Source organism: Macaca fascicularis, chromosome 16 (genome assembly GCF_037993035.2).
Source record: "Macaca fascicularis isolate 582-1 chromosome 16, T2T-MFA8v1.1".
In the NCBI taxonomy this organism is placed as follows: domain Eukaryota; kingdom Metazoa; phylum Chordata; class Mammalia; order Primates; family Cercopithecidae; genus Macaca; species Macaca fascicularis.
In genome coordinates this window covers 56726411-56750843 of record NC_088390.1, presented here as the reverse complement: position 1 = coordinate 56750843, position 24433 = coordinate 56726411, and the positions used below count along the sequence as shown (strand labels likewise).

The following is a 24433-nucleotide window of genomic DNA, read 5'->3' as shown; positions in this document are numbered from 1 at the left end:
GTATACATGAGTGAGGTTTTCCCTAGCAAGGCACTTTAAGACATGGGCCTCAGTGTCTTCATCTGTAAAACGGGGCAAATAACCACCTACTTCACAAGTTATTATGAGGCCCCACTGTAGTTATAGATGTCCACGTGCTTTGGGGAAGGCCATATATGTTGTAGGGAAAATGTCATATTCCCTAGGCATTTGCCCTGCCTCCTCCTGTCCCCTGCCCCTTGCTGATTTGCCAGGAGGACTCAAAATACCTCATTACTTTGATTTAGAAAGTCCTCAACCCCAGCCCCAAGTCTTTACTGCTTGCCATCTTCTGGGCTTGAGCTTCATGGTGATTCCAGGAGCGAGTTCCCCAAGTTGGAGGAAGGCAGCTGGGGAGGTGGCGTTCCAGGCGGCATGTCAGCAAGTGAGTCAGGGCTGGGGCGGTCCTCCTCCTTCTCCCTGGAGGTGGGAGAGGGCCTGCCTCACTGGCTTCTGGCTCAGGGCCCAGATGAGATTACTCTTATTTGCATGCATCTGCATACATGTAAATTTCACCTGTGCACACAGGCAGGACTGGGAAAGACATCTGTGCAGGGGCAAACTAGTCAGTGTGGCTGGCTGCTTGCTGGAACATCTAACCCAGGATCTTGGTCCGTGGTTCATCCCCACCATCAAATGCCTGAATCTGTGAACCAGGCACCAGCTCCTCTGGTTGCCCACGCCAGGAACTTCACAGTCATTTTTGCTTCTACCCTCTCTGGTACAGTTACCTGGCCCAGTAGGGTTTGTCTTTGAGCCACTCTTCTCATGCTTCCCTTCCTTTCCATTGCCTTTGCCACCACCCCCTTAAACCTTCCCTTCTCACTTCATACTTGACCTATTGCAACAGCCTCCTAACTGGGCTCTCTCGACCACCTGACCTTCCCTTCCCAACCCACCCTGGTACCCAAATGCTCCTGGGAAGCCTCTCCACTGCCATCTGGTCTTCTCCACTGCCCATGGGCCCCATTTGAAGCTCTTGGTTGGCGTTTGAGACCCTCCACAGTATGGATCCTCCTGACTCTCAGTCTCAGTTCTTTCCTCATTTTCTTGCCTTTCAGCCAAGTGGATGCAGGCCTTGCACACACCTTTTCTGTGCCTCAGTCTCCTCATTTGTAAAATGGGGATAAGAATAGGATTCTCGTGGCCGGGCCTGGTGGCTCATGCCTGTGATCCTAGCACTTTGGGAGGCCGAGGCAGGTGGATCACTTGAGATCAGGAGTTCGAGATCAGCCTGGCCAACATGGTGAAGCCCCGTGTCTACTAAAAACACAAAACTTAGCCAGAAATCACTTGAACCTGGGACAGAGGTTGCAGTGAGCCGAGATTGTGCCACTGCACTCCAGCCTAGGCAACAGAGTGACACTCTGCCTCAACAAACAAACAAACAAACAAAACCACCACCAACAACAACAAAAACAAGAGTAGGATTCTTGATTGGGCATAGGAGTTAGAGACCAGTCTGGGCAACATAGCGAGACTTTGTCTCTACGAAAATTTAAAAATTAGCCAGGCATGGCGGCACATGCCTGTAGTCCCAGCTACTTGGGAGGATGAGGCAGGAGGATCTCTTGAGCCCATGAGGTTGAAGCTACAGTGAGTCGTGTCTTTGCCACTGCACTCCAGCCTCGGCAACAGAGTGAGACCCTATCAAAAAAAAAAAAAAAAAAAAAAAAAGACTCTCTTTGCAGGATTGTGTGAAGATTTCTAAGAAAATGCATGTGACCCGGCACAATGGTTCACACCTGTAATTCCAGCACTTTGGGAGGCCAAGGCGGATGAATCACAAGGTCAAGAGATTGAGACCGCCCTGGCCGACATGGTGAAACTCCATCTCTACTAAAAATACAAAAATTAGCCAGGTGTGATGGCAGGTGCCTGTAGTCCCAGCTACTTGGGAGGCTGAGGCAGGAGAATCACTTGAACCTGGGAGGCGGAGGTTGTAGTGAGCTGAGATCACTGTGGCACATGCCACCATGCCCGGCTAATTTTTGTATTTTTTTTAGTAGAGACGGGGTTTCACTATGTTGGCCAGGCTGGTCTTGAACTTCTGACCTCGTGATCCACACGCCTCGGCCTCCCAAAGTGCTGGGATTACAGGCATGAGCCACCGTGCCTGGCCAGAGTATGTCTTATATTCTTATAGAGAGAGAATGTACCACATAAAATTCTTGTGATGATTCAATAAAATGTAAGGGCTTAGCAAAGTGCCTGGAGCACAGACAACACTTAAGTGTTTGCTAGTATTATCAATATTATGGTGTTACCCAAGGCACAAGGCCTCAGGTCGCCACTGCTCCCCTTCTCCCCTAAAGGCCCTGGGACAGGCTCTGCAAGTTTCCTCAGAGGGGTCTCCAAGAATAGAGCCTTCATCTGCTTCCTCTTGGCTACACACCGAGGTCTACTACTCTGCCCTCCCCCCGTTTCCTGTGGAAAGCACCAGAGGCAGCAGTGCCCCATTGGGTTGACTGGTGGTTGGGAGTGTGGGACTGAGCTCCCCTTCTTCACTAGTTTTGGGGCTCATGCCAGAATTTGGGCTGCAAAGAGCTGTTTCTCCCCAAGGTCCAACCTGGACAGGTGAGAGTCAGCTCAGAGTCTGGGAGGGGTGTGCAGGGGAGGGAGAGGCAAACTGACTTGAGAAGATGGAAAGTCTTTGGGGCTCGGTTCCCCAACCAGCTTGCACTGCCCTCACCCCACAAAGCTAGTGCAAACCCTCCCCACTTCTCTGCCCATTTTCCTTCCCCCTCACCACATCCCCCAGCCTTTTCCAGGCAGCAGTTGGTGAACTTCCAGTGTGGGATCGTTTTCCAAAGAGAATTAATGAGAGTGATTGACAGCCGAGGATGGAAGCCAGGCTGGAGGAGGTGCGCGATGCACCACCCCCTCTGTAAACTGCTGAGAGTGGGTCCAGGACCCTCCTCTCCGCCAACCGTTCCTGCCCCGCCCCCATAGCTGAGCAAGGTGAGGGGGAGGTTTGGGGAGAGAGGTGGGGCTGGAGGAGTCGGGGTGGGACTGAGTTACCTTTCACCTTACCTCTGTCTACCCTCCCCCTACACCAGGCCTGGGGACCCAAGAGCCCAACACAGGGGTACACAGAGGGCAAGGCTGAGTTTGAGGTTTTTTGTAGTTGTGATTATTTTTCTCACATTGAAGGGAAGGGATATGGGTATGTCTGTGCCCCCACACGGCCACTCTGCTCTCCTCCTCAAGGCAGTACTTCCTTCGTTCTCCCAGGCCCAAACCAGCAGAGGTAAGGCTGTCTCTTCCCAGGCTGAGCTGCCCTGATCAGGATTCAGAGACCAGACCTTTTGTTATGAAAGAAAAGCAGTGTGGACTTCCAAAGGCTCTGGTTCGGTTGGGGTCACTGGTCAAAAAGTTGAACCAATAACCCCACCCTTGTAGACCCTCCATCAACTCCAAGGGTCCAGAGGGCAGGCGTGAGTGTGCGTGTGTGTGTGGGGGGGGGTTGTGTGTGTACGTGTGGTGGCCGTGTGCTGTGTTTGTTGTGTATGTGTGATGTGGCTGTGTGATTGCCTATGGAGTATATGCTGAGGCCATTGGGTTGCGGAAGGACCTGTCTGTGCATCTGTGCATCTATGCGTTTGTGATGTGTGTGTGTGTGCACGCGTGCGCGCTGTGTTATATTGTGTGCGCCCGTGCACGCATTGTCTTCGATGTTGCCACTAAAGGAACCTTCCAACTCCCACTACTCCCACCTCAGGCTTTCACTCGGCACCAGGCGATGAAGACGTCGGCGAAACACCAACTTTCCATGCCTAAGTCTGGGAAGGTCTGAAAATCCCGGCGGAGCTGCCTTCGTTGGGGGCCCGGCAAATTCGTTGCAGCGGGGTTGGCCTCAGGGCCTCTCACCGGATCACTATGTTTCCCCAGGGCGCCCTGGCAGGCCAGCCGGCGGTCTGTCAGTCCAGCTCCTGGTGCGGTCACCTCCTTTCGGTCCACCGGGTCCGGGGCTGGGACACCCGAGGGAAAACTTCAGAGCTCCGCATCACCAAGCCTGGAACTTACGCGTCCCCCAGCCCACGCGTCCCCAATCCCGGGATGTTTTCTGCTCCCGCAGCCAGCGAAGTTCAGCGTCGTGTGGCTCCCCAGCGGCACAACCTGCTTCCAAGACACCCTCAAAACCGCCCCATCTTTTGTTAACCGTTCTCTCTCTCTCTCCGTCCCCCCACCCCGTGTGTGTGTGTGTGTGTGTGTGTGTGTGCGTGTGTGTGTGTGTGTGTGGCGGGGGAATGTCCAGGTCCAAGAATTCTTCCTAGTTTTGTTTTTAACATGTTTAGTGTGTGCATAAAACATCTCAGCTAATCTCAAGTACAAGACTTTTCCTGAGCAGAGGCTGAAATTTGCAAGTAATGCAAAGACGACTCCGGAGAGCGTCGCCTATGGCGGAGCGGGTGACGGGCGTGGGGAGCCCCACTGCAGTGCTGGGGTCGAAGTGGTGCTGACCCTAAGGCCTCTCCCCTTCTCTTCCCCCGGGAGCTTCTCCAGGGTTATTTGGAAAATGAGGCGGGAACTCCAATCCCTGAGAAAACGCTCAGGGGAGCACGGAGGTGAGCGCAAATGGAAGCACACGGCCGGGCTGGCGGTGGGCTCAGTAACCAGTTGGCTGCCCGCCTTGCTCTAGCACTAAATGCTCGATCAGAAAGAGAAAAAGAGGCGCAATCATTCCAAATTTCAGGAAAAGTCAAATCGGAGAGGAAGATGCAGGTCTCTTTAGACTGCCCTTCTCCGGGCCTTGCTGAATGCGAAGGTTCTATCCACAGCGCGCGGGGCCGAGCTCAGGGAGGCTGGAGCGAAGATGTGATTCCTTTCCTCCTGCCGCCAAACCGAATTATTCAGTTTCTCCAACCTGAGTTACTAAGAAAGAAAGGTCCTTCCAAATAAAACTTAAAATCCACTGCGAACGACAACACTATACAAAAAGTTCGTTTTGGGGCCGGTGGGTGGGATGGAGGAGAAAGGGCACGGATAATCCCGGAAGGGCCGCGGAGTGCGGAGGACTTGGTCGCGGTCGAATCTCTGTTTCCCTGGGCAGAGCCGCGCAGGTGAGCTCTGAGTGCTGGCTCGGGGTTACAGACCTCGGCGTCCGGCTGCAGGGGCAGACATAGACCTCTGCTCCTGGGGCGTGCGGTAGGCACCGTATCGAGCCCAGCGACTGTGCCGAGAGCTCTGCGCACTCACCAAGTGTTAGGGGTGCCCGTGATAGACCGCCAGGGATGGGGCTGGTTCTGAGGGAATTCCCGCTACCGGGAAAGTCGGAACTCGGGGTGATCAAACAAGGAGTGCATCCCACCGCCGTGGGTGCTTACGCTGCGCAAGGAATTATTACCGGAGCAGTTGCGATGGCCTTTGCCCGGCGACCCGAGAAGAGTAAGCAAACTACCGTCCACCTAGCGGATCAGGTCCAATCCCCGCGCCTGGGCCCAATCCCTAGACCCCGCGGCGCCGTATGCCCTCCCCCCAACTCTGGACGCCGAGGTCTGCCCCCCACGGCATCGCCAGGGTGCTGGAGTTTTCCGAGCTGGCCACTTGCGCTAAGCGAGAAGGTCTGTGAGGGAGACTTGGGAGAGCCACTTCTGGCCTTTGTGACGACCCAGGGGCCTGATGTATTCCTTCTTTCCATCCCTCCTCCTCTCCCCTTCTTCTTCTTGGTCTTCTTATGGTTTTGGATTTTAGTTTTTGCAATTTGTCGTAAAGCAAATGACAAAGGCTTGGAGTTCTTAGTCCAGCTCAGTTCTTATATCCCTTCTGGGTAAACCAGTCTCAGAGAAGGCAAATGACTGATGCAAACTATACCAACCAGCAACTTCATGGCTGAACTGGATCAGAACCCAAGCCTCAAGCGTCTCAAGCCAGCCCTCCCTCTTTAAAAATTTTTGGTAAAATATGGAATTGCTTCATAAATTTGCGTGTCATCATGGTGCAAAGGCCATGCTAATCGTCTCTGTACTGGTCCAACTTTTTTCCTAAGCAAGCATCCTCTCTCCCATCTAATCCAATAGGAGATTACTGCGCTTCCCAGCCCACATCCTCACCATGTCCACCTTTCCTGAGGTTGATGAGATGAGAGTCCTATTGGAGAGGATCCCTACCTGGGAAGCCTGCTTCTGAGGAGACTCCAGGTTATTCCAAGCAGGTGCCCCAGCCCCACACCCTCTGGAATATAGGAGAAGCGAGCCTTGAAGAAACAGGTGATAATGGAAGGAGATGTTTCCTCATTTGTAAAATGGGGATAATAGTACCTGGGGTTCGAGCGTGTGTGTGTGTGTGTGTGTGTGTGTGTGTGTGTGTGTGTGTGTGTGTAGATGCACAGGACTTGGATGTTATGAGTGCTTGATAAATTCTAAAGGGCTGCAGAGTATGTCCTGTGGCTGCATAGGGGTGAAGATCCTCTGAGTTCAGAGATGCCCTGAGAGCTTAGAACTTAAGACAAGTATGCACTGAGGACCTCCTGGTTTTGGAGGATGCCCAAAGCCAACTGTGGCAGAGCCCTGCCAGAAAACCCATGCCTGCCCTTCTTTCCTAGGTCTTATAAGAAAGAATCCTGTGCATATGGTTCTAAGAGGAAATGTCTTTCCACTCATCCTGTCAATTCCAGCTCAAAAGCACTTCCTTTGGGAAACCCTCCCTCACAGCCAACCCCACCCAAAAAAACATTCTCTTCCTTTGATGCACACCTTTGATGCCATCCCTGAAACCTCTCCTTAGCACTGCTGTAAGGCTGCCTCCATCCCTGTAGAGGAAAATGGTGATGGTAGAATGGAAGGTTTAGAAGGATATATATCCTCACAGGTTCACAGCTCCAGCTCTAAGGAGATAGTGGCATGGCTAGAATTGAGGAAGAAAGGAAGAAAGATAGTCCCACATAGAATAAGCATTTCTCTACGGAGCAACCCTCCACACCCTGTTGGATGAGATGGGAGTGGGTTCTCCAGCTGCCCAGAGGAGGAAGCTTCCCTTCAAGAGCCCCTTCGTCCCTGCTCCAAGACTTCAAGATGAAGAGCTCCAAGCCAGGTGCTAGAGGAGTCTCTCCTTGGAAAAACTCACCTCTGTCTATTCCACTGGGGAGTCTAGTTTGAAATAGACTTGCTCTTCCTCCTTGCAGGACGCCTGACAGTGAGCTCCAACCACCCCTGCACACCCATTTGATTGATTTTGCCTCTTTAAGGAGGCCTGGGCTCAGCCATTCCACAACCAGTGTTTTCTCCTATTCTTCCAGGCTGCCACCTCCTCCTCCTCCTCCTCCTTTTTCGACTTAGAGTCTCACTTGTCAGTCAGGCTGGAGTGAAGTGGCACAATCTCGACTCATGCTGAGTTGACCTCCAGGGCTCAAGTGATCCTCCTGCCTCAGTCTCCTGAGTAGCTGGGACTACAGGCATATACCACCATGACCAGCTTATTTTTGTACTTTTTGTAGAGATAAGTCTCACTGTGTTGCCCAGGCTGGTCTCGAACTTCTGAGTTCAACCAATCTGCCTGCCTTCGGCCTCCCCAAATGCTGGGATTACCGGCCTGAGCCACCTTGCCTGATCTCCTCTTTTTCTTATCACCATCCTCTTCCATCTCCCAATTCTACGACTGCTACCTTCACTCTGAACCCTAACAAGGAGAGCATGAATATGCCTGCCAAGTTGCATAAAGTGGGAACAGGTGTTTGGGTATGTGGGGGAATTTGTGAAGACTGGCGGTTTAGGGATGGAACGGTCTCTCCCCTAACAACATAAGGCATCTTAGATGTGTGTGGACAGGTATCTCTCATAGGGTAGGAATGTTATGTGCTTGGATCTTCTATATTTTCGAGTATGCACACCAGTGATTTGACTTGTATACTTGTGAATCTATGTAAGAGACAAGTACTAAATAGTGTTTTTATTCAGAGATAGTGCTCATTCATCTTTAGGTATGTAGATGTATGCATATCACAGCCTAAACTGTTTGCAGATCTATAAATGAACCTCTCTTTTTATAGACAAATGCTAGTGTGAACATCAGTGTAGGCACCTCTATGTTGGTATATGTGAGTATATATGTTGTATTTGAATGGAGTGCCTGTGTAGCTGTGTACACGTGTCAATAAATGCTTGTATACGTGGACACGTGTCCATCAAGGCCATGGATACTAATGTTTAGAAGCAAGTCCTGAACACAGCCTGGAAAATGCACCAGGGAGACTGGCCTGCAGTATTTCCTGTGCCCGCCCAGGAGCCATCCAACTGGACTCATCTCCCACTCCCAGATTTCGTCCGGGTTCAAGCAACACTTCAGCCTCCCGCTGCGCCAGCAAAGGCGGGGTACCACAGAGGCTAAAGCCCAGAGGGCGGATCCCTTCTTCAGCTTCGGGGGCCTGCGAGGAGCTGCGGTGTCGCAACCAAACCCGGGCCCCTGCCGGAAGCGGAAGCCAGCACGGGGGACGGTGGGGTGCAGCAGCGGCGGTCTCGGCGTGCCAGGCCCAGGGCGCCCCGCGGGGGCGTGCGCGCCACACGCGTACGGGCCAGGCTGGGCGCCGGGCGGCACCCTCCCAGCCCCGGCGTCTATTTACCAACAAACTGCCGGCGCTCAGCAGCGGCGCATTCCGACGCACTGACTAAGCGGCTGGCGCTGGCGGTCTGCACTTGACTCCCCTGCAGGTCCACTGCGGCTGGACCAGAATCGACGTGTAGACCCCGAAATCGGGAGACTGCGAATGCAGATTCCCTGAGTCTCCGCGGCCGCAGGGCCTCTGCCCACCGCGCAGCTCCCTGTCCCTTGGGCATCCAGACTCGCCACCTCTCTAGCATTTCTGCCATTATAACCGAGGTTCCTGGACTGCACCAATCGCCCTGCAACCCCAGCACCTCTCGGAGAAGACCTCTAGCTAGACGGGCCTGGAGAGTGCGCACCGCCCCCCTCCTATTTCACACTTCTCTACCGCGGGCTGTCCCGGGAGGCGGGGCCCGGCTCCAAGTCTCGGTGAGGTCACCGCGGGCGGTAGCCAATCCGGGACGTCTAAGAGGGCGGGGCCCCCGTCGGGTCCCGGGAACCGAACCCGAAGGAGAGGAGGGGGCCCCCATGGATTTAGGGGGGAGGGGAAAGCCATGGGGGGGCACCCCCCCGGAACCCCTTTCCCAGGCGCGCGTTCTCCGCTGAAAGAGGCTCAGAGAGACACTTTCTCTGGGATCTTAAGTGTGGGGGCTGCCAGCTGGGGGGCCAGTCCGGCCCAACGCCGGAGGCTTGGAAAAGAGAGTTGGCAGAGGGAGCGGACTACGTGCCGGGCCATGGCCCTTCTGCCGGGGCCCTGGACACAATGACCTCTTTGCCCTGCCCCCTCCCCGGCCGGGACGCCTCCAAAGCTGTCTTCCCAGATCTCGCCCCCGTCCCGTCGGTAGCGGCTGCCTACCCTCTTGGCCTGTCCCCTACAACCGCAGCCTCCCCCAATTTGTCCTACTCCAGGCCGTATGGCCACCTCCTGTCCTACCCCTACACCGAGCCAGCGAACCCCGGAGACTCCTACCTGCCCTGCCAACAACCCGCGGCACTCTCTCAGCCCCTCTGCGGCCCCGCAGAGCACCCTCAGGAACGCGAGGCAGGTAAGTTCGGCCGTGGCGGCTCTTCCCACCTCTGGGGTTCGGCTCCTGTGTGCCCCTAAACTTCTCCCTCGCCTGGTTGGACGCAGCTAGCGGGATTCAAACCCTACTTGGATTCCCTGGGAAGTGGGGGTGGGGGGGAGGGTGAAGGGATGGGGCGGGAGACACGGGGGGAGGGGCGGGGGAGAGTTGATCTAGGTCTCCTTTCAAAACCGACCTGGTTTCGATTTGCAGTTGTGTAAAGATGGGGAAAGGGCTCCCTCCCACCCCCAACCTGGAGCAGCGGGGCTGTGCATACCTACTAGTAACGGAAAACTGAAGCACTCCAGATGTGGGGATGGGGGCCTAGTCCTTTGGTCAGAAATCCCCCCGGTCCCCCCTGCCACAACCCATCCTGCACTCCCTTCCTGCCCCATGTCGCCCCTCTCTGGGTTAGTCTCAGAAAGCAGTGATCAAGCCAAACCCTGAAAAACAAATCAAATCCTAGTGAGAGGGCTGTAGACATCGAGGCTTATTCTGGGCTCTGTCCTCTCCCTTCCCTGGCCTTACCTGCTCTCCTCAGACCAGGCCTGACCTTGACTGGAAGCTGGCCTGGCAGAATCTGGAACTAGGATCCCTCCATCCATTGTTCCGAGAAGGTAGCCAAAAGTTGGCCAGAAAGTCCCTCATCTTTCCCTGACTACCTCAGCCTTCCAGTCAAAGGAGAGGCCATCGCTGTCATCTCCACTCTTTGGCTTTGGGGTAGGTAAGGCCACAGTTCCTGTTGCCTGGAGCAACTCTGAGCTCCTGAGAAAGTGCTCACTGGAAGGCCTCAATGAAGTGGAGAACCTGGCCCATCTTTGGGATCCTGGGTCTTGCAGCTGAGCTGACATACAATGTGGGTATGGCATTGTCCACAATCCCATCTGCACTGGCTCCAGCTTAGCCTCCAGGTCCCTGGACTATCTGCCTCCATCTAATTGCCCACCCCCTCCCCCTGCAATTGTCTTTGGCAGTCTCTTCCAAGGAGGCATATCCACTAGGTCACTGACTTCACTGGAGTCAGCTCAGGACCAAGACATCTTCCTCCCTTCTCCTGTGGCTCTGACATGCTCACAAACCATCAGAGCCAGAAGTGACCCTAGGATTTGGGAGCTCAACTTTTTTGACCTATAGATGGGCAAAGCATGCGGCCAGGAGCATCGATTTTAGGGATCTTCCTCCAACCCTCCAAAAGTTAACTGCCTTCAGTGACAGAACTGTGGCTGTCTCTCCTGGGCTGCGGGGTATGGTTGGAGTAGCGGCAGTTGCAGGGAGGAGTAGTTCTAGTTTTTACAAATGAATCCCTTTGACTGTCCTTTAGTGTATGCTAATAAGATGTGTTTGTGTTATGCATTTGGGGACTAGGGTGGGAATACCATGACCTTGTCCTCAGGAGAATTGCTGGCAGTAGGGTTGGTGTTGTCAGTCTTGTCTGACACATCCCTTGCCTTCCCTTTGTTTGATCTAAGGACAACAGAGTGGAGAGTTCATTTTCTTTAAGGACTTTCCCCCATCCAACGAAAAACCACACACACCCAGATTTCCTTAGAGTACATTTCTAGCATTTCTCTACCGGAACTGGTGGGTTCGGGCGCTCTGGAGTGGAGGGCGTGTGATCGAGAGCTTGGGGTCCTCCTTTTACTTCCACTCTATGTCCACTCCTGCCTTGGGAAGGGGTTTGGCTCCAAATGAGCGGCGCCACCACCCCGTTGAGTCGTCGGGAGCAGCGGGCCTGGAGAGAGGCCTTGGGGCTCCATGATCGCGACCCGGGCAGATCCAGTCGTGACTTGCTGGAACTGGGGTAGGGAAAGACAGCTGTCAGGGAAGGAACTTGGAGGGGGTCTGCTGGGAGAGATGGGGCGCGGAGGGCTGTGCGAATTCAGCAACTGGGTTGGCCTCAGAGACTCTCTGCGTCGCCGCTCGAATTGCACAGTCCACGCAGCCAGAGAGGCGCGGGTGGGCTCTGGGCTGCCAGCCCAGAGCTGCCAGCAGTGGGGTCGAGGCAGGGGAGGCAGGACAGGCGCGGGCGGGAGCGGAAACTCAACGGTTTTTCTGGGAATTGGTTGAGGCAGGGTCGAGGAGGGAGGATCTCAGAAGCCCGCAGCGCCCGAGGCCACGGGTGAGGGATGCGGGGGAGGTGACGGCAGCTGGTGACCGCGGCTGGCCGAGGGCGGGTACACTGACGTGTGGAGGGTGAGCCCGACTAGGGGAAGAAGGTGGGGGGACGCGGGCGGACACAAGCCGCTCTCTCTCGGCTCAGGTCGGCTGGCAGACCTGCAGGGAATGCGGCGAACGCTGCCCTAAGCCCCCGGGCATTGCGGCTGCTTCATCCGCCCTACTCCTCCGATCGCCTGGGACCTCTCCAGCGTCCCCGTAGAGCCCCGCAGGTTAGGGTGGCCGGCTCGAAGAACGGAAACCCCTCGGCCCAGCCCTCCCCTGCCCCTCAGCATTCTAGGGCCGGGCTGTCCCACGGCCGAGATTCCTGGAGAGCTAGGAGGGCCAGAGCTGACCAGATCCCCCGCGGCGGCACCGCAGCGCGATCCAGGAGTGGCCCTGCCGGGTTGCGCTGCGCGCTCTCGGGACCCGGGTCACCTTCCCTGCCGCCGGAACCGCTCTGTGTGCGCCGCCCAACGAAGGAAGGGGCTGCCCCACGCAGATCCGGCTTCTGGGGGTCCCTGGAAACCCAGCCGGCCACGGTGTGGCGGGGCAGTGATGGTCACTTTTCCTGCTGGGTGCGCCTGAGCAGAGGGGCAGCCCGTTACAGTAGGCGAGGCCAGGGCAAACCTGGGGTCTCTATCCGCGCTGCGAGGCTGGGATTCAAGGTCCTTTCAGCCGGGCCTCTCACCCACCCCGCTGGCCGCAGCCGGAGGCTGCCACGCGGACACCATCTCAAGCCTCTGAGCATTGCTCTTGAGTTCCCTCCGCCTGCTGTGTCCTTCCTCTGTCATCTCTAGGCCTCGGCTCAGCCCAGGACCTAGCCTTTCTGCCCCGCCCTACCCCAAGCTGGCGCCACCGCCCGGGGCTGAACTCCGACCTCCCACCGCAGGCTCCGCGGTACCCTGGCTGTGGCCCTCGGCGCTTTCTTCCTAGGGTCACAGAACCCATAGGAGTGGGAGCTCCCTGGGAGCAGAACTGCCCCTTGTATCACCTGGCGCGGTGAACGTGGGGGTTGAATCGCTCCACGCGGAAAGTAGAAGGCAGGGGCCAAGGGGGCGATCCTGGTGGCTGCGCTTTTTGATAATTGCCGCCGACGGCTTGCAGACGAGATGCCAATAAGCCTATGAAACTGCCCATCCTACCCCCTCGCTCCCTCCTCGCCCCCTACACCGTTTTGTGCTGCCCACCAGACTCAGAGAAGCCGCGGCCGTCCCCGGAACCCTCGGAGCGGCGCCCTCAGGCTCCAGCCAAAAAGCTCCGCAAACCGAGGACCATCTACTCCAGCCTGCAGCTGCAGCACCTAAACCAGCGTTTCCAGCACACGCAGTACCTGGCGCTGCCCGAGAGGGCCCAGCTGGCAGCGCAGCTCGGCCTCACCCAGACCCAGGTGGGGCCAGTGTCATCCTTCCCCAGCTTTCACCTTCCCCACACGTGTTCTCTGGGAACTCATCCCCCAGCCCCAGCTGTGAATGACTGATGGCGTGGTGCTGTGGCCCTGTTGTCACAGTTCTCCAGGGAATGTTCATAGCTGGCTGTTAGTAAGCCTTGGGGGGAATGTGTTGAAAGGTGTGCATGTAGGTGCGGGTGGGGTGGAGGGGGTCAGGAAGAGGAGGGTAGGGCAGACAGGGAGACATGGATACTAGCTCAGAGGCAGGAACTCAGGAGACTTCTGGGGCTGTGGGGGACTGGAGCAAATGTTCCCAGCCTCTGCTGGTCTCCCAGGACTGCACCTACACCTGGATCCCTTTCCCTTTCTCGAAACTTTTCACACATACCTTCCTCCTGATCTTTCATTCTTTCCCCTTTTCTCCCCAAAGGTAAAGATCTGGTTTCAGAACAAACGCTCCAAGTATAAGAAGCTCCTGAAGCAGAACTCTGGGGGGCAGGAAGGGGACTTCCCTGGGAGGACCTTCTCTGTGTCTCCCTGCTCCCCCCCCCTCCCCTCCCTCTGGGATCTACCCAAGGCAGGGACTCTGCCCACCAGTGGCTATGGCAACAGCTTTGGAGCCTGGTATCAGCATCACTCCTCAGATGTCCTGGCTTCGCCTCAGATGATGTGAATCTGGGGAAGGGCGGGCCAGGCCCCCAGCCCTCCTGCAAAGTCCAGGACCCAGGCAGTCCACCTGCACCCCTTCTGGGCTGGGAGGAAACCAGCTCCAGATGGGTTTTCTCTGGAGGACAAGCAGTTAGAGGAGAAAAAGGAATGGGACAGAGGCTGTACCCCTAACCCAAACATCTAAATCAAGGACCTCAGCCATAGTCATTGTCCCCACCACTACCATGGACTGGACACCTTCCCTCCAGCTGGACAAAGGCTCTGGAGAGAGAGAGCCATTGGCTGGAGTTGAGACTGTCCCCAGGACCCTTGGTCTTGCCACTCCTCCACTCCTTCTTCCCTCTCCCTCTTTCCCCTCCCCCTGCCTTCTTGAAAAGGACTGAATCCCCACTACAGCCTGGGTGCAAAACCAATAAGAAACATTAAGTATTTTTTTTCTTTGTGTGCCTTGGGCCTTGCCTAACCCATTTGTGAGCAAAAGCAGAAGTGGACCACCATTAGCTCCCACCCACCCAGCAATTTTTCCCTGGAGATCAGCCCGTTACCCCCATAACTGATTTACCTACTTACCATCCAGGAAGGTAGAAGAGATGCAGAGAAATGTGGAATTTGTGGACCTATGGGTAATTTATACTCTCCTCCAAAAAAAAAAAAAAACCCTCTTTCCCACCCCCCCACCCCCGTCTCCCCTTTTTGAATAGATAATGGAACCAATTATACATATAATTCAATAGGTATTTATTGAGCAGCTCCCTCCTATTCCCCATCCCTAGTCCCTAATGAACCCACAGGCACACACTTTTGGAAACCTGGTAACACTTGGGGGGAAATGGGGACCAACTGGCTCTCTGGATTAGTACGGGTATAGACACCCCCAAATAGGTGGGTAGGCCCATTGATTCACCTCCTTGCAGCTGTCTCTGTTCAAAGAAACTGTGCAGATTTAGAACGAATTGGAGCTTGAGCTTCACACCACCAGCTTCCAGAGATTAAAGTTTGTACAAAACTTTGCGTTCTGGGTGTGAGATGTGTTTGTTTCCTGACTTCTTATGTGTAGGGCCTGGTCACGCATCTCTTCTGGCCCATCTGACTCTTCTACCATGGAATTACAGGCATCAGAGGCACTGGATTCTAGATTTGTCTTGGCCACTAACTAACTTTGTGATTCTGGCTTTGGAATGTTCTAACAACGTCCACAATTTAATATGCTCCCGTGTGAACCCAGGAGATGCTCATGCAGGGTCTGAGTGCGACTGCCCAGCAGACGCTCTCCAGTTCTAGAGGGAGCCAGGCACCTTACAGTCCCTAGGCCCCACCTTTAGCCCAGGGAGAGGCCCTGTTCACCTTGAGAGAGGGCACACCCACGGATCCGGTCCAGTCCTACCTGGAGAAGTGTGCTGCTTGGGGGCAGGATGGCCTCAGCTCACCTTGGGGAAGGAGGAGGGGCAGGTCTGAGAAGGAAAACACCAAAAGGAACTGGAATTCTCTTCCATCCAACAAACATGTGGAGACCCTGGGCTCTGGGTTAGGGGTACAGCCTCTGTCCCATTCCTTTTTCTCCTCTAACTGCTTGTCCTCCAGAGAAAACCCATCTGGAGCTGGTTTCCTCCCAGCCCAGAAGGGGTGCAGGTGGACCCATAGATCCTTGGGATACCATGGTGACCGAGGCAAACGAATGACCAGACGCTGGTGTGGTGAGTTCCAGGCAAAGGAAAACGCAGATGGAGGTGTGGGTATTGTCAAGGGCCTCCAATTCAGGCTGGGCCAGGGGGCTCAGTGCTGGGCGAGAAGGGCAGGCGGCCTGGGGAGCAGCAGGACCTGACAGACTCCTGGCCACCACACCCCACTGGAACACATAGCACCACCCCCACTTCCACCAGGATCAGCAGGATAAGGAGCGCCTTGGGAGAGGAGCTGAGGACAAGGGTGGCAGAATAATTCAGGGAATCCAGCCCAGCATGGCCTGAGGGGCTGGGGGAGGGGCCTCCAAATCCAGGCAAAAATCTTCCAAGTTGAGCTTCCCTCTTACTGCCTAGACCTGTTCCCAGACACTGCAAACTGGGTGCCTGCCCCAGTCTGAAAAGCCCACTCAGACACTTCCAGCCAACCTCTGCAGGCCAGAGAGAAGCCCACATTGGAGTCATATGTAGGGCAGAGGGGTATGAAATCCCCCAGCTCCTGATGCCTACAGTCAGTTCCTCCTCAGCCCCTATTCCTCACCCTGTTCTGGGTCAGTGACCACCCTTATTCCACAAAACACACCCAGAGGATTCTCTTGGGGATGGCACATGGCACGGGTAGACCAAAGCCAAGATCCAGGAGTGGTGAGGAATGGGAGTGCCAGGAGGACAAATATCTTCCACTTCCTCCAATGCCTTCCCTTGCGCCAAGCCCCAGGCTCCACTGGCTCTCTCACCCCAGCCCCAGTTCTCTTCTCTTGGTCTCCTCTGAGGCCACAGGCCCTCCGGGCAGCTGTTCCCGCCCACTGCAGGTTGCACACTCCTCTTTCCACAGACCCAAGATAAGATCTACCGCCCCATCTAGGAAAGCCTCCAAAGGCGAGATTAATTGGACAGCCCAACACAAGTCACATTGTTAAAACAACAGCCCAGGTTGTAAAGTTAAGTAGCAGAAGGAGTGTAATTACTCTCTCAGCTAGAGGCCAGCTGAGCTGACAGCGTCCCCCTCCCCCCGCCACCCCCCCGCCACCCCCACCCCCCCTGCCCCCCCCGCCCCCTTCCTTCTATCCATCCTTTCAGGAGAAATGGGAATCTCTTTTCCATTTGGGAGCTGGTGCAGTTTCCCTGAGCTCCTGGGTGGCTATGGGCCTGGAGTCCCCGGTGGAGGAGGTGCCCGTTCCCTTCCCTCAGGCCATCAGGGTTGTAGAAGGAGAACCCCATGGTTCCTTCCCCTGGGGGAGCCCCACTGGGAAAATTGGGTCAGTAAGGGAGGGGGACCAAGACTGGATGGTTAAGAACAGAGGCTTTAAGCTACAGAGAGTCCCAGCTCTGTCACCTTCTAGCAGTGTGAGTTTTGGTAAGTTACTTAACCTCTCTCTGAGCCCTGCTTATTCCCATCTCCCACCCCCACCCAAGATGTGAATACTAATAGGACTTGATTTGCAGAGTGACTGTGATGACAAAATGAGATAGTGCTTGTAACATGCTTGACATGGTGCCTGGAACATAGTAAGCACTTAATAAATGGCATTTACAACTGCTGTTATTATCGGGGGACGAGAGGGGAGGGGTTTCAGCGAGGGGGAATTCCTACTGCCATCCATTCACCTCTGTCCCTGGGAGAACTGCCTCCTAGGAGGGCAGAGGAGGATTGAGGCTGGAGAACTCAAAACATCGCTGGTCACCACCATCCGAGAGCTGGATGCGGGCAAGGTCCTGAATGCAGAAGACGCAGCACAGTGCGTCTGAAGTCAGCTGCAACTGGAAGACGGGAAAGTGTGTCCAGAGAATGGCCAGGGTACTACAAGGGTCTCAGCTACGGGAAAGCTGACTCGGGCTTCCCCTCCTTTCTGGGCCACTCACCTTCCCTCTCCCCATATACTATTTTAAGTCATGCCTCCATGTTTTCTCCCAGCAAAATGAGATTTAATTAATTCAATTAAAGCAATTTTGGGACCGGCTCCTGAAGGCTTTCAATGTGAGATAATTACAAGTAATTTGCTGCTGTGAAGAGGAAAAGGGCACATGGGGTCTGAGGGGAAGGGAGGTAGCCCCCTCCTCACCAAATACACACAGATCTTGAGGGATTCCACACTGCAATCTTAACTGCCCTCCCATTGGCCAAATTACTTGCAGGTGGGAAGAGGGAGAATGTGGTGGTGGTTGAGGGGGAAGACACCCAGTGATGGCCGCCCCTCCTCCACCCCAAAATCTGAGGTGGGGGTGGGGAGCTGGTTGTTCCCCGACAAAATGTCTGCAAAGCCATAGCAGCTGATTACTCAGCTCCAAACCTCATTTGAGTTTGGATGCCTGGACTTGCTTCTGGGATTGTATCCAGAGAGTCAATGGAATGTTATCCCGGTAGCTGAGGCCTGTGTAGACGGGGGCCTTGGAGATCAAGGACCTCCCCAGAATTTATAAGGGACGTGGGTAGAGAAAGGAAAAGTCTGAGAAGGTGGACAGTGATTTCCTGCTTCCACCAAGAAGCTGACGGGACTCTCATTTCTCTCCTCCCCTGCTCAAAGTCTGTCTAGTTTCTGCCTGGTGTCTAATCCCAATTCCTCCCATTATAGTGATGGCAAAGCTCCTCTCAATTGAATGTACAAGGCTTCTTCCTTCCAAAAGGCATCCTACAGGTGTTTCCCATCCCCACTGCCCCCGGGATAACCCTTTCCTTCCCAGGCCTCACTTGGCCAGGAGGAGGCAGGAGGGGGCCATGATGGAGCTGAGAGGGAACTAGAGGTAGAAGCTGGGAAGCAGGGGGTTAAAACGAGGTGTGGGGATGGGCTTCAGGCCTCTGCAAAGATCGTTTCAAGCCCGCCCATGAAGGAGCTGGCTTTCAAGAGACTAGGGTTCCCCTTGACCTGGGAGCCCCATTCCAGGAGGTGAGTAATGTTTTAATAATGATGGTTGAAAAGAAAAAGTCACCGACCCCAAAGTATTTCTCTTTCATATCTTCCCTGCTCATTTCAAGGTGGGGTAAAGAGGAAGAGTTCCTTCAGCTCTTGTTTCTCCTCACCTCACCCCACCCCACCTCGTGCCCCTGCCCCTTCTCTGAGCAGCATGGCTGTTGGACCTGGGGAGCCGGGAGAAGTTCTATCAGTGACTCCTTGGGTGACTGCTGTCTCTCCTTCCAAGATGAAAACACTTTGAGAGCGACAAGTGGCCTCTTCACCATACTTCCGCTTCCCCATTTCCTGGGCTGTGCAGATTGCTTAAAAAGGGGGAATAGGGCCGGGCGGGTGCGGTGGCTCACGCCTGTAATCCCAGCACTTCGGGAGGCCGAGGTGGGCAGATCATGAGTCAAGAGTTGGAGACCATCCTGGCCAACATGATGAAACCCTGTCTCTACTAAAAATACAAAAATTAGCCAGGCATGGTGGCGGGCAACCTGTAGTCCCAGCTACTCGGGAGGCTAAGGCAGGAGAATCACTTGAACCCGGGAGGCAGAGGTTACGGTGAGCCAAGATTGCACCACTGTACTGTAGCCTGGCAACAGAGCCAGACTCGGTCTCAAAGAAAAAAAGAAAATTTGGTGGTGGGGGTGGAAATAAAAGGCCCTTCTACTCCTAACCTCAGAATGCAAAGGCCCCAGAGAAATGCTTGGAGACAAGACCAGCCAGGGAGCCAGGCACACAGACAGCGCATGTGCACACGTGAACCCACAGAAGATATATACACACAGGCAGGCGGACACACAAAATGGGGTGCAGGGAGTGGGCAGAGCCACACGTAGACACATGTGTACATGAAGCATTCCCATGGTTGTACGTGGACATACACAGAGAGATGCCCTCGCAGCTTATATACTCACAAAGAAAAGCACAGCACAGCGAAGCACCGAAAGGGAAATGCCCAGCGACTTGACCATAGGCAGAAACAGACGTGCATGCCCAGAAATATACAGACTAGCTTCCTTGTGTGCAAGCACATGTGTGTAGGCGGGGGGCAGTCTCTTTTTCTCTATCTCTTTCTTCTCCTGCCCCTTCCCTTTCTCTCTCCCTTTCCTAGCTCTGCATCTATTTTCTGGGAACATTTCCCTGGTGAGTGGTTGAGGAGAGAGGCTGAACAGCCACAGAGATCTGATAATTTTATTCTGAGTTGATTGTTTGTGTTCCCTGAAGCTTTGCCTACTTCTTTTCCTAAGCTCTAGCAAGAAGAGCTTCTGTCCCCAGCCCTTCCTGGTACAACTCATGGCTCCCAGACATGTCTTGGAGTCCAGCTCTGCCACAGGAACCCAGAGGCTATTTAAGGGGGCTTAAGTGGCCTTTCCCTCAGAAGTCTCCACTGATCCCTCTGCCCCCTTTCCCTGACATTGACTCCCATCCAGGGAAGCAGGAAGGGGCTTGGGATCACAGAGTGGTGAGGAAGGCACAGCTCTGCGAACCAAAGATCTGTACCTGATACTAATTGCTGTGTGACCTTGGGCAAGTTACATACCCTCTCTGCAACTCAGATAATTTCTCTTGCTAAGTTCTGGGTGCAGGGACCAGAGTGGGCTAATGTGTGTCTACCACCACTTTCCACTCTAGTCTGGGGCTTTGTAAGGCAGACCCTGTCTCTACCATTAGACTAAGCTCCCCTGTGCCGCAGATGGGATGCATCCTATAGCTGGCTCTTCCCAGCCCCCCAGTTTGATGATGCTGAGGTACTCAGCCCCACTGGCGCCGTAGGGGGCATGTCTGGCCAGCTCAGGAAGGGGAAAGGAGTCGGCCCCAAGCTTCCTCCAAACATCAAGCTTTCTGATTCAGTGTCTCACAGTGCCAGGCCTTCGGCCTCTCTGGCCCAAAAACGGAGAGATGACTTCATTTCCAGGGGAGGGTGCCACTCTCTGTGGAAGAGATTCCTCTCAGCTCTGTATGAACCATTCCTTTCAGAGTTGCTCGGGGTTAAGCCTAAGGAAGATCATTTTGCCGCCACATGAGATTTAACTCAAGCCTGTGGCCCCCACTCTCTCACCCTCTCCACCTCCAGCTGATGTAACATAGAGGCCACATCATGAGGTTGGAGCACACATCTGGATTATCCCACTTCCATCAAGAGGTTCCCTGGGCATCTCCTCCACCTACAAGCCCATGCCATGATTATCTTCTCTGTCCTGGTTTGCACCTTAGCCTGACCCATTCAGACTTGTACTCCTTCTTCAGGCTGGAGGTTGCCAGAGAGAGCTGCATGGGCCTCCCCTCTCGGACTAGGGACTCCAGGGCGCCCTGGCTTCTTTCTCTGCCTGCTCACCCCTCCCTTAACCCTGATGCTCCCACTCTCTTTGGGGTGGAGAGGCTCAGCACATGGGGTTGGGTAGAGGCCTAAGAGGGGATGGGGCCACATGGCACTTGCCAGGCCATGTCCTTTCCACTGCCCGCCTTGCCTGCCAGAGAGCCACGAGACCACTCCTCTCCGGCTGAACCCAGGAGCTGCTTTCTCTGTCTCTGCAAGCTGGGGCCTGCTGCAAGCTCCTCCTCCCAGCCCTGGAGCCGCCGGGAATTCTTTGCTCCAACAGATCCTGGGGGAAGCCAGACTGCAGGAGGCTCCTGACATGCCTCTGCCCAGCTCCTGTCACATTCCCCAAGCCCAGGGGGATCAGCTGGATCCACCAATGCAGGCTTCTTCCACCCCTTGTGACCCAGGTCTTTGCCTTAGCTCCTCAAACCCTTCTACCTGCCTTTCTTTTTTTTTTTTTTTTTTTTTTTTTTTTTGAGACGGAGTCTCGCTCTACCGCCCAGGCTGGAGTGCAGTGGCCGGATGTCAGCTCACTGCAAGCTCCGCCTCCCAGGTTTACGCCATTCTCCTGCCTCAGCCTCCCGAGCAGTTGGGACTACAGGCGCCTGCCACCGCGCCCGGCTAGTTTTTTGTATTTTTTTAGTAGAGACGGGGTTTCACCGTGTTAGCCAGGATGGTCTCGATCTCCTGACCTCGTGATCCGCCCATCTCGGCCTCCCAAAGTGCTGGGACTACAGGCTTGAGCCACCGTGCCCGGCCCTACCTGCCTTTCTAAACCTTGAATTCTGTCTTGGGACTCATCTCTGACTTTGGATCCCTCCCATTCCCAGCCCCTTGGCAGCCCTATCCAAGCGATAATTGTTATTCTCCCAACCCCCTTGAAATAAGATTTACCTCCTCCTCCATAGAGCCCTTATAAAGTCTTCAAGGATTTGCACTCTGAGATGCAGGCACTCAATTGAGAGGGCTTTGGGCAAGTCACTTCACATCTCTGGGTCTTTATTTCCTCACCTATGCAGTAGGGCCAATGATCAAATGATGCCTCCAAAGGTCATGGAGACAAGGAGAGTGCACCCCTAGTAATTTGTGAAAAATGCCAGCTATGCTAGGAGAGATAGTGGCTTATTCCTTCACCCTGGCTAGACCAATGGTGCTGGAAGTGTCTCTCTTTCCATCCCCCTGACTTCTCTGACCCACCAGTTCGCCATATAATGGAGAATAGTCTAGTTCTACCCCCAGGAACGCAAAACAATGAAGAGCCAGATTCCTGATTCAAGTCCAATTCGATGGCCTTGGGCAAGTTTCTTAACTTCTCTATACTGCACCTTTCTTACCTGGAAAATGAAGATGAGAGCATGTGCTTCTTAGAGTTTTTCTGGGGACTATAGGAGTTGAAACACAAAAGTCAGCCAGGCACGGTGGCTCATGTCTGTAATCCCAGCACTTTGGGAGGCTGAGGCAGGCAGATCACTTGAGGTCAGGAATTCAAGACCAGCCTGGCCAACATGGTGAAACCCCGTCTCTACTAAAAATACAAAAAAATTGGCTGGGTGTGGTGGCGCACGCCTATAATCCCAGCTACTTGGGGTGCTCAGGCAGGAGAATCGCTTGAACCCGGGAGGCAGAGATTACAGTGAGCCAAGATCGCGCCACTGCACGCCAGCCTGGGCGACAGAGCGAGACTACATCTCAAAAAAAAAAAAAAGTCACAATAATACAGTAAGTATTCAGCAAGGATTCATAATTATTAGTATCTCTGACTGACAAGTAAGGAAAACACTCTCTGTCCACAAGGAATCTTGCCCAAGTACCAGTTCCTCTATTGCTCTTCTCTGCTTGGAAGTCCCTATTCCCAGGTGTCAGGGTGGCCAAGTGGTCTAAGGAAGTCTCTATTCCCACCAAGCCTCTTTTTGGGTTGGAGCCACCTGTGAGTAAAGCCATGGAGTGGGCTATCTTCCTCAGCCACCCTGTAGTGTGGGTGATGGGCTGGACGGAAGCTGCTTTGTGACTAGTAGAGGAGGTTGTGCAGGAGGCTGGCTAAAGAGTGAGGATGTCTGACTGTGCTCCCTGGTCCCTCTGAACACCTCAGGTGGGAAGGCAACTGAAGAGGGAAGTCCATACAGTGCCTGCCTGAGTCAGAGCTAATGCAGAGGCAGACAAGGCCCCTGACTTCTTCATTCATGAAAGATTGCCCCCTCCTGTAACCCCAGATTTCCTCTGACTACGCAAAAAAGCAGAGATAAAACTATCTCCGGCTGGGTGCGGTGGTTCACGCCTGTAATCCCAACACTTTGGGAGGCCAAGGCGGGTGGATCACTTGAGGTCAGGAGTTCACAGCCTAGCCAACATGGTGAAACCTCGTCTCTACTAAAAATGCAAAAATTAGCCAGGTGTGGTGGCGCGTGCCTGTCATGCCAGCTACTTGGGAGGCTGAGGCTGGAGAATCACTTGAACCTGGGAGGCAGAGGTTATGGCAAGCCAAGACTGTGTCACTGCACTCCAGCCTGGTCAACAGAGTGAGACTCTGTCTCAAAAAAAGAAAAAACAAACAAAAATCTCTTTTTACTGATATTTGATTGTATACTTAGAAAACTCAAGAAACTCCAGGGGAAAAAATTTTCCAGAATTAAGAGAATTTGGGCATAGTGGCTAGATATGAGCTAAATATAAGACATCAGTAGCTGATCTTTAGTATAGCAATAAATAAGGAAAAATATTCCTTTTAAAATGGAAACGCAAAACAAAATCTTAAGCATATAGACGTGGAGGCCAGATCTTTAACTGATCAGTAACTGAGATACATAAACCCCTGTCATCATCCCTTCTGCTGGTTCTAGGCACATGGTGGTTTCCTGGGTGATCATCCTTCTATTATCTGAACCATGAGATCAAGAAGCACTTTTCCAGTAGAGGGAGGAATTTTGTAGGTGACCTCCCCTGACAGAGAAGAAAGGGTCAACTTCGGACTCATGGAGGGTACATAGAACTCCCTGGGCCAACTGAGGAGGGACACTGAGGAGTGTCCTACCTGCTCATGGCTGATTTAATCTAAAACTGACAGTACAGGCCGGGCACGGTGGCTCATGCCTGTAATCCCAGCACTTTGGGAGGCCAAGGCGGGCAGATCACTTGAGGTCAGGAGTTCAAGACTAGTGTGGCCAACATGGTGAAACCCCATCTCTACTAAAAATACAAAAATTAACCAGGCGTGGTGGTGGGCACCTGTAATCCCAGCTAATCGGGAAGCTGAGGCATGAGAATCCCTTGAATCCCAGAGGCAGAGGTTGCAGTGAGCCAAGATGGCACCACTGCACTCTAGCCCGGGTGACAAGAGTGAAACTCCATCTCCAAAAAACAAAACAAGACAAAAACCTGACAGTACAGTTTGTTGAGCTCCCATCATTGTGTTAAGCCTTTTATATGTGTTATCTCATTTAATTTCCTCAGCAGCCCTGCAAGAGAGATATGATTAGTTCCATTACATTGATGAGGGAAAGTCAGGCTCAGAGAGGGCAAGTGACTGACCTGAGGTTACGCAGTCTCATTGATCTCACCAACAAAATGGCATAATAATGCCACTGACCTTGGCAGGTAGCTGTGAGGAAGAAATGAGACACTGCCTGTGGAAGCTCCTGGCATAGGGCTTAGCACACAGTAGGTCTTCCGTTAGCACCGTCCCTGCCCAGATCTTGGGAGGATCT

The 24433-nt window shown here is 54.1% G+C and overlaps 1 protein-coding gene, 1 non-coding gene and 1 pseudogene across 2 annotated transcripts; 2 read left to right on the top strand and 1 right to left on the bottom strand.

The window, feature by feature from the left end:
- Nucleotides 1–5917: 5917 nt before the first annotated feature.
- Nucleotides 5918–6021, bottom strand: LOC123569582 (U6 spliceosomal RNA). The gene has a single exon (XR_006693404.1). It is a non-coding gene; the product is annotated as a U6 spliceosomal RNA (small nuclear RNA).
- A 3019-nt stretch (nt 6022–9040) lies between these two features.
- DLX4 (distal-less homeobox 4) lies at nt 9041–14845 on the top strand. The gene is made up of 3 exons (XM_005583640.4): nt 9041–9602; nt 12968–13164; nt 13595–14845. Exons 1-3 carry the CDS (start codon nt 9320–9322, stop codon nt 13835–13837), a joined length of 723 nt encoding a protein of 240 aa, XP_005583697.1. The 5' UTR covers nt 9041–9319; the 3' UTR covers nt 13838–14845.
- LOC135967900 (uncharacterized) lies at nt 9844–12961 on the top strand (annotated as a pseudogene).
- Nucleotides 14846–24433: the final 9588 nt, after the last annotated feature.

Coding starts and splice junctions, on each gene's coding strand:
- DLX4 (XM_005583640.4), top strand. CDS start 9,320: ATGACCTCTTTGCCCTGCCCCCTCCCCGGCCGGGACGCCTCCAAAGCT. Junction 9,603..12,967: donor CCCTCAGGAACGCGAGGCAG/GTAAGTTCGGCC, acceptor GCTGCCCACCAG/ACTCAGAGAAGCCGCGGCCG. Junction 13,165..13,594: donor TCGGCCTCACCCAGACCCAG/GTGGGGCCAGTG, acceptor TTCTCCCCAAAG/GTAAAGATCTGGTTTCAGAA.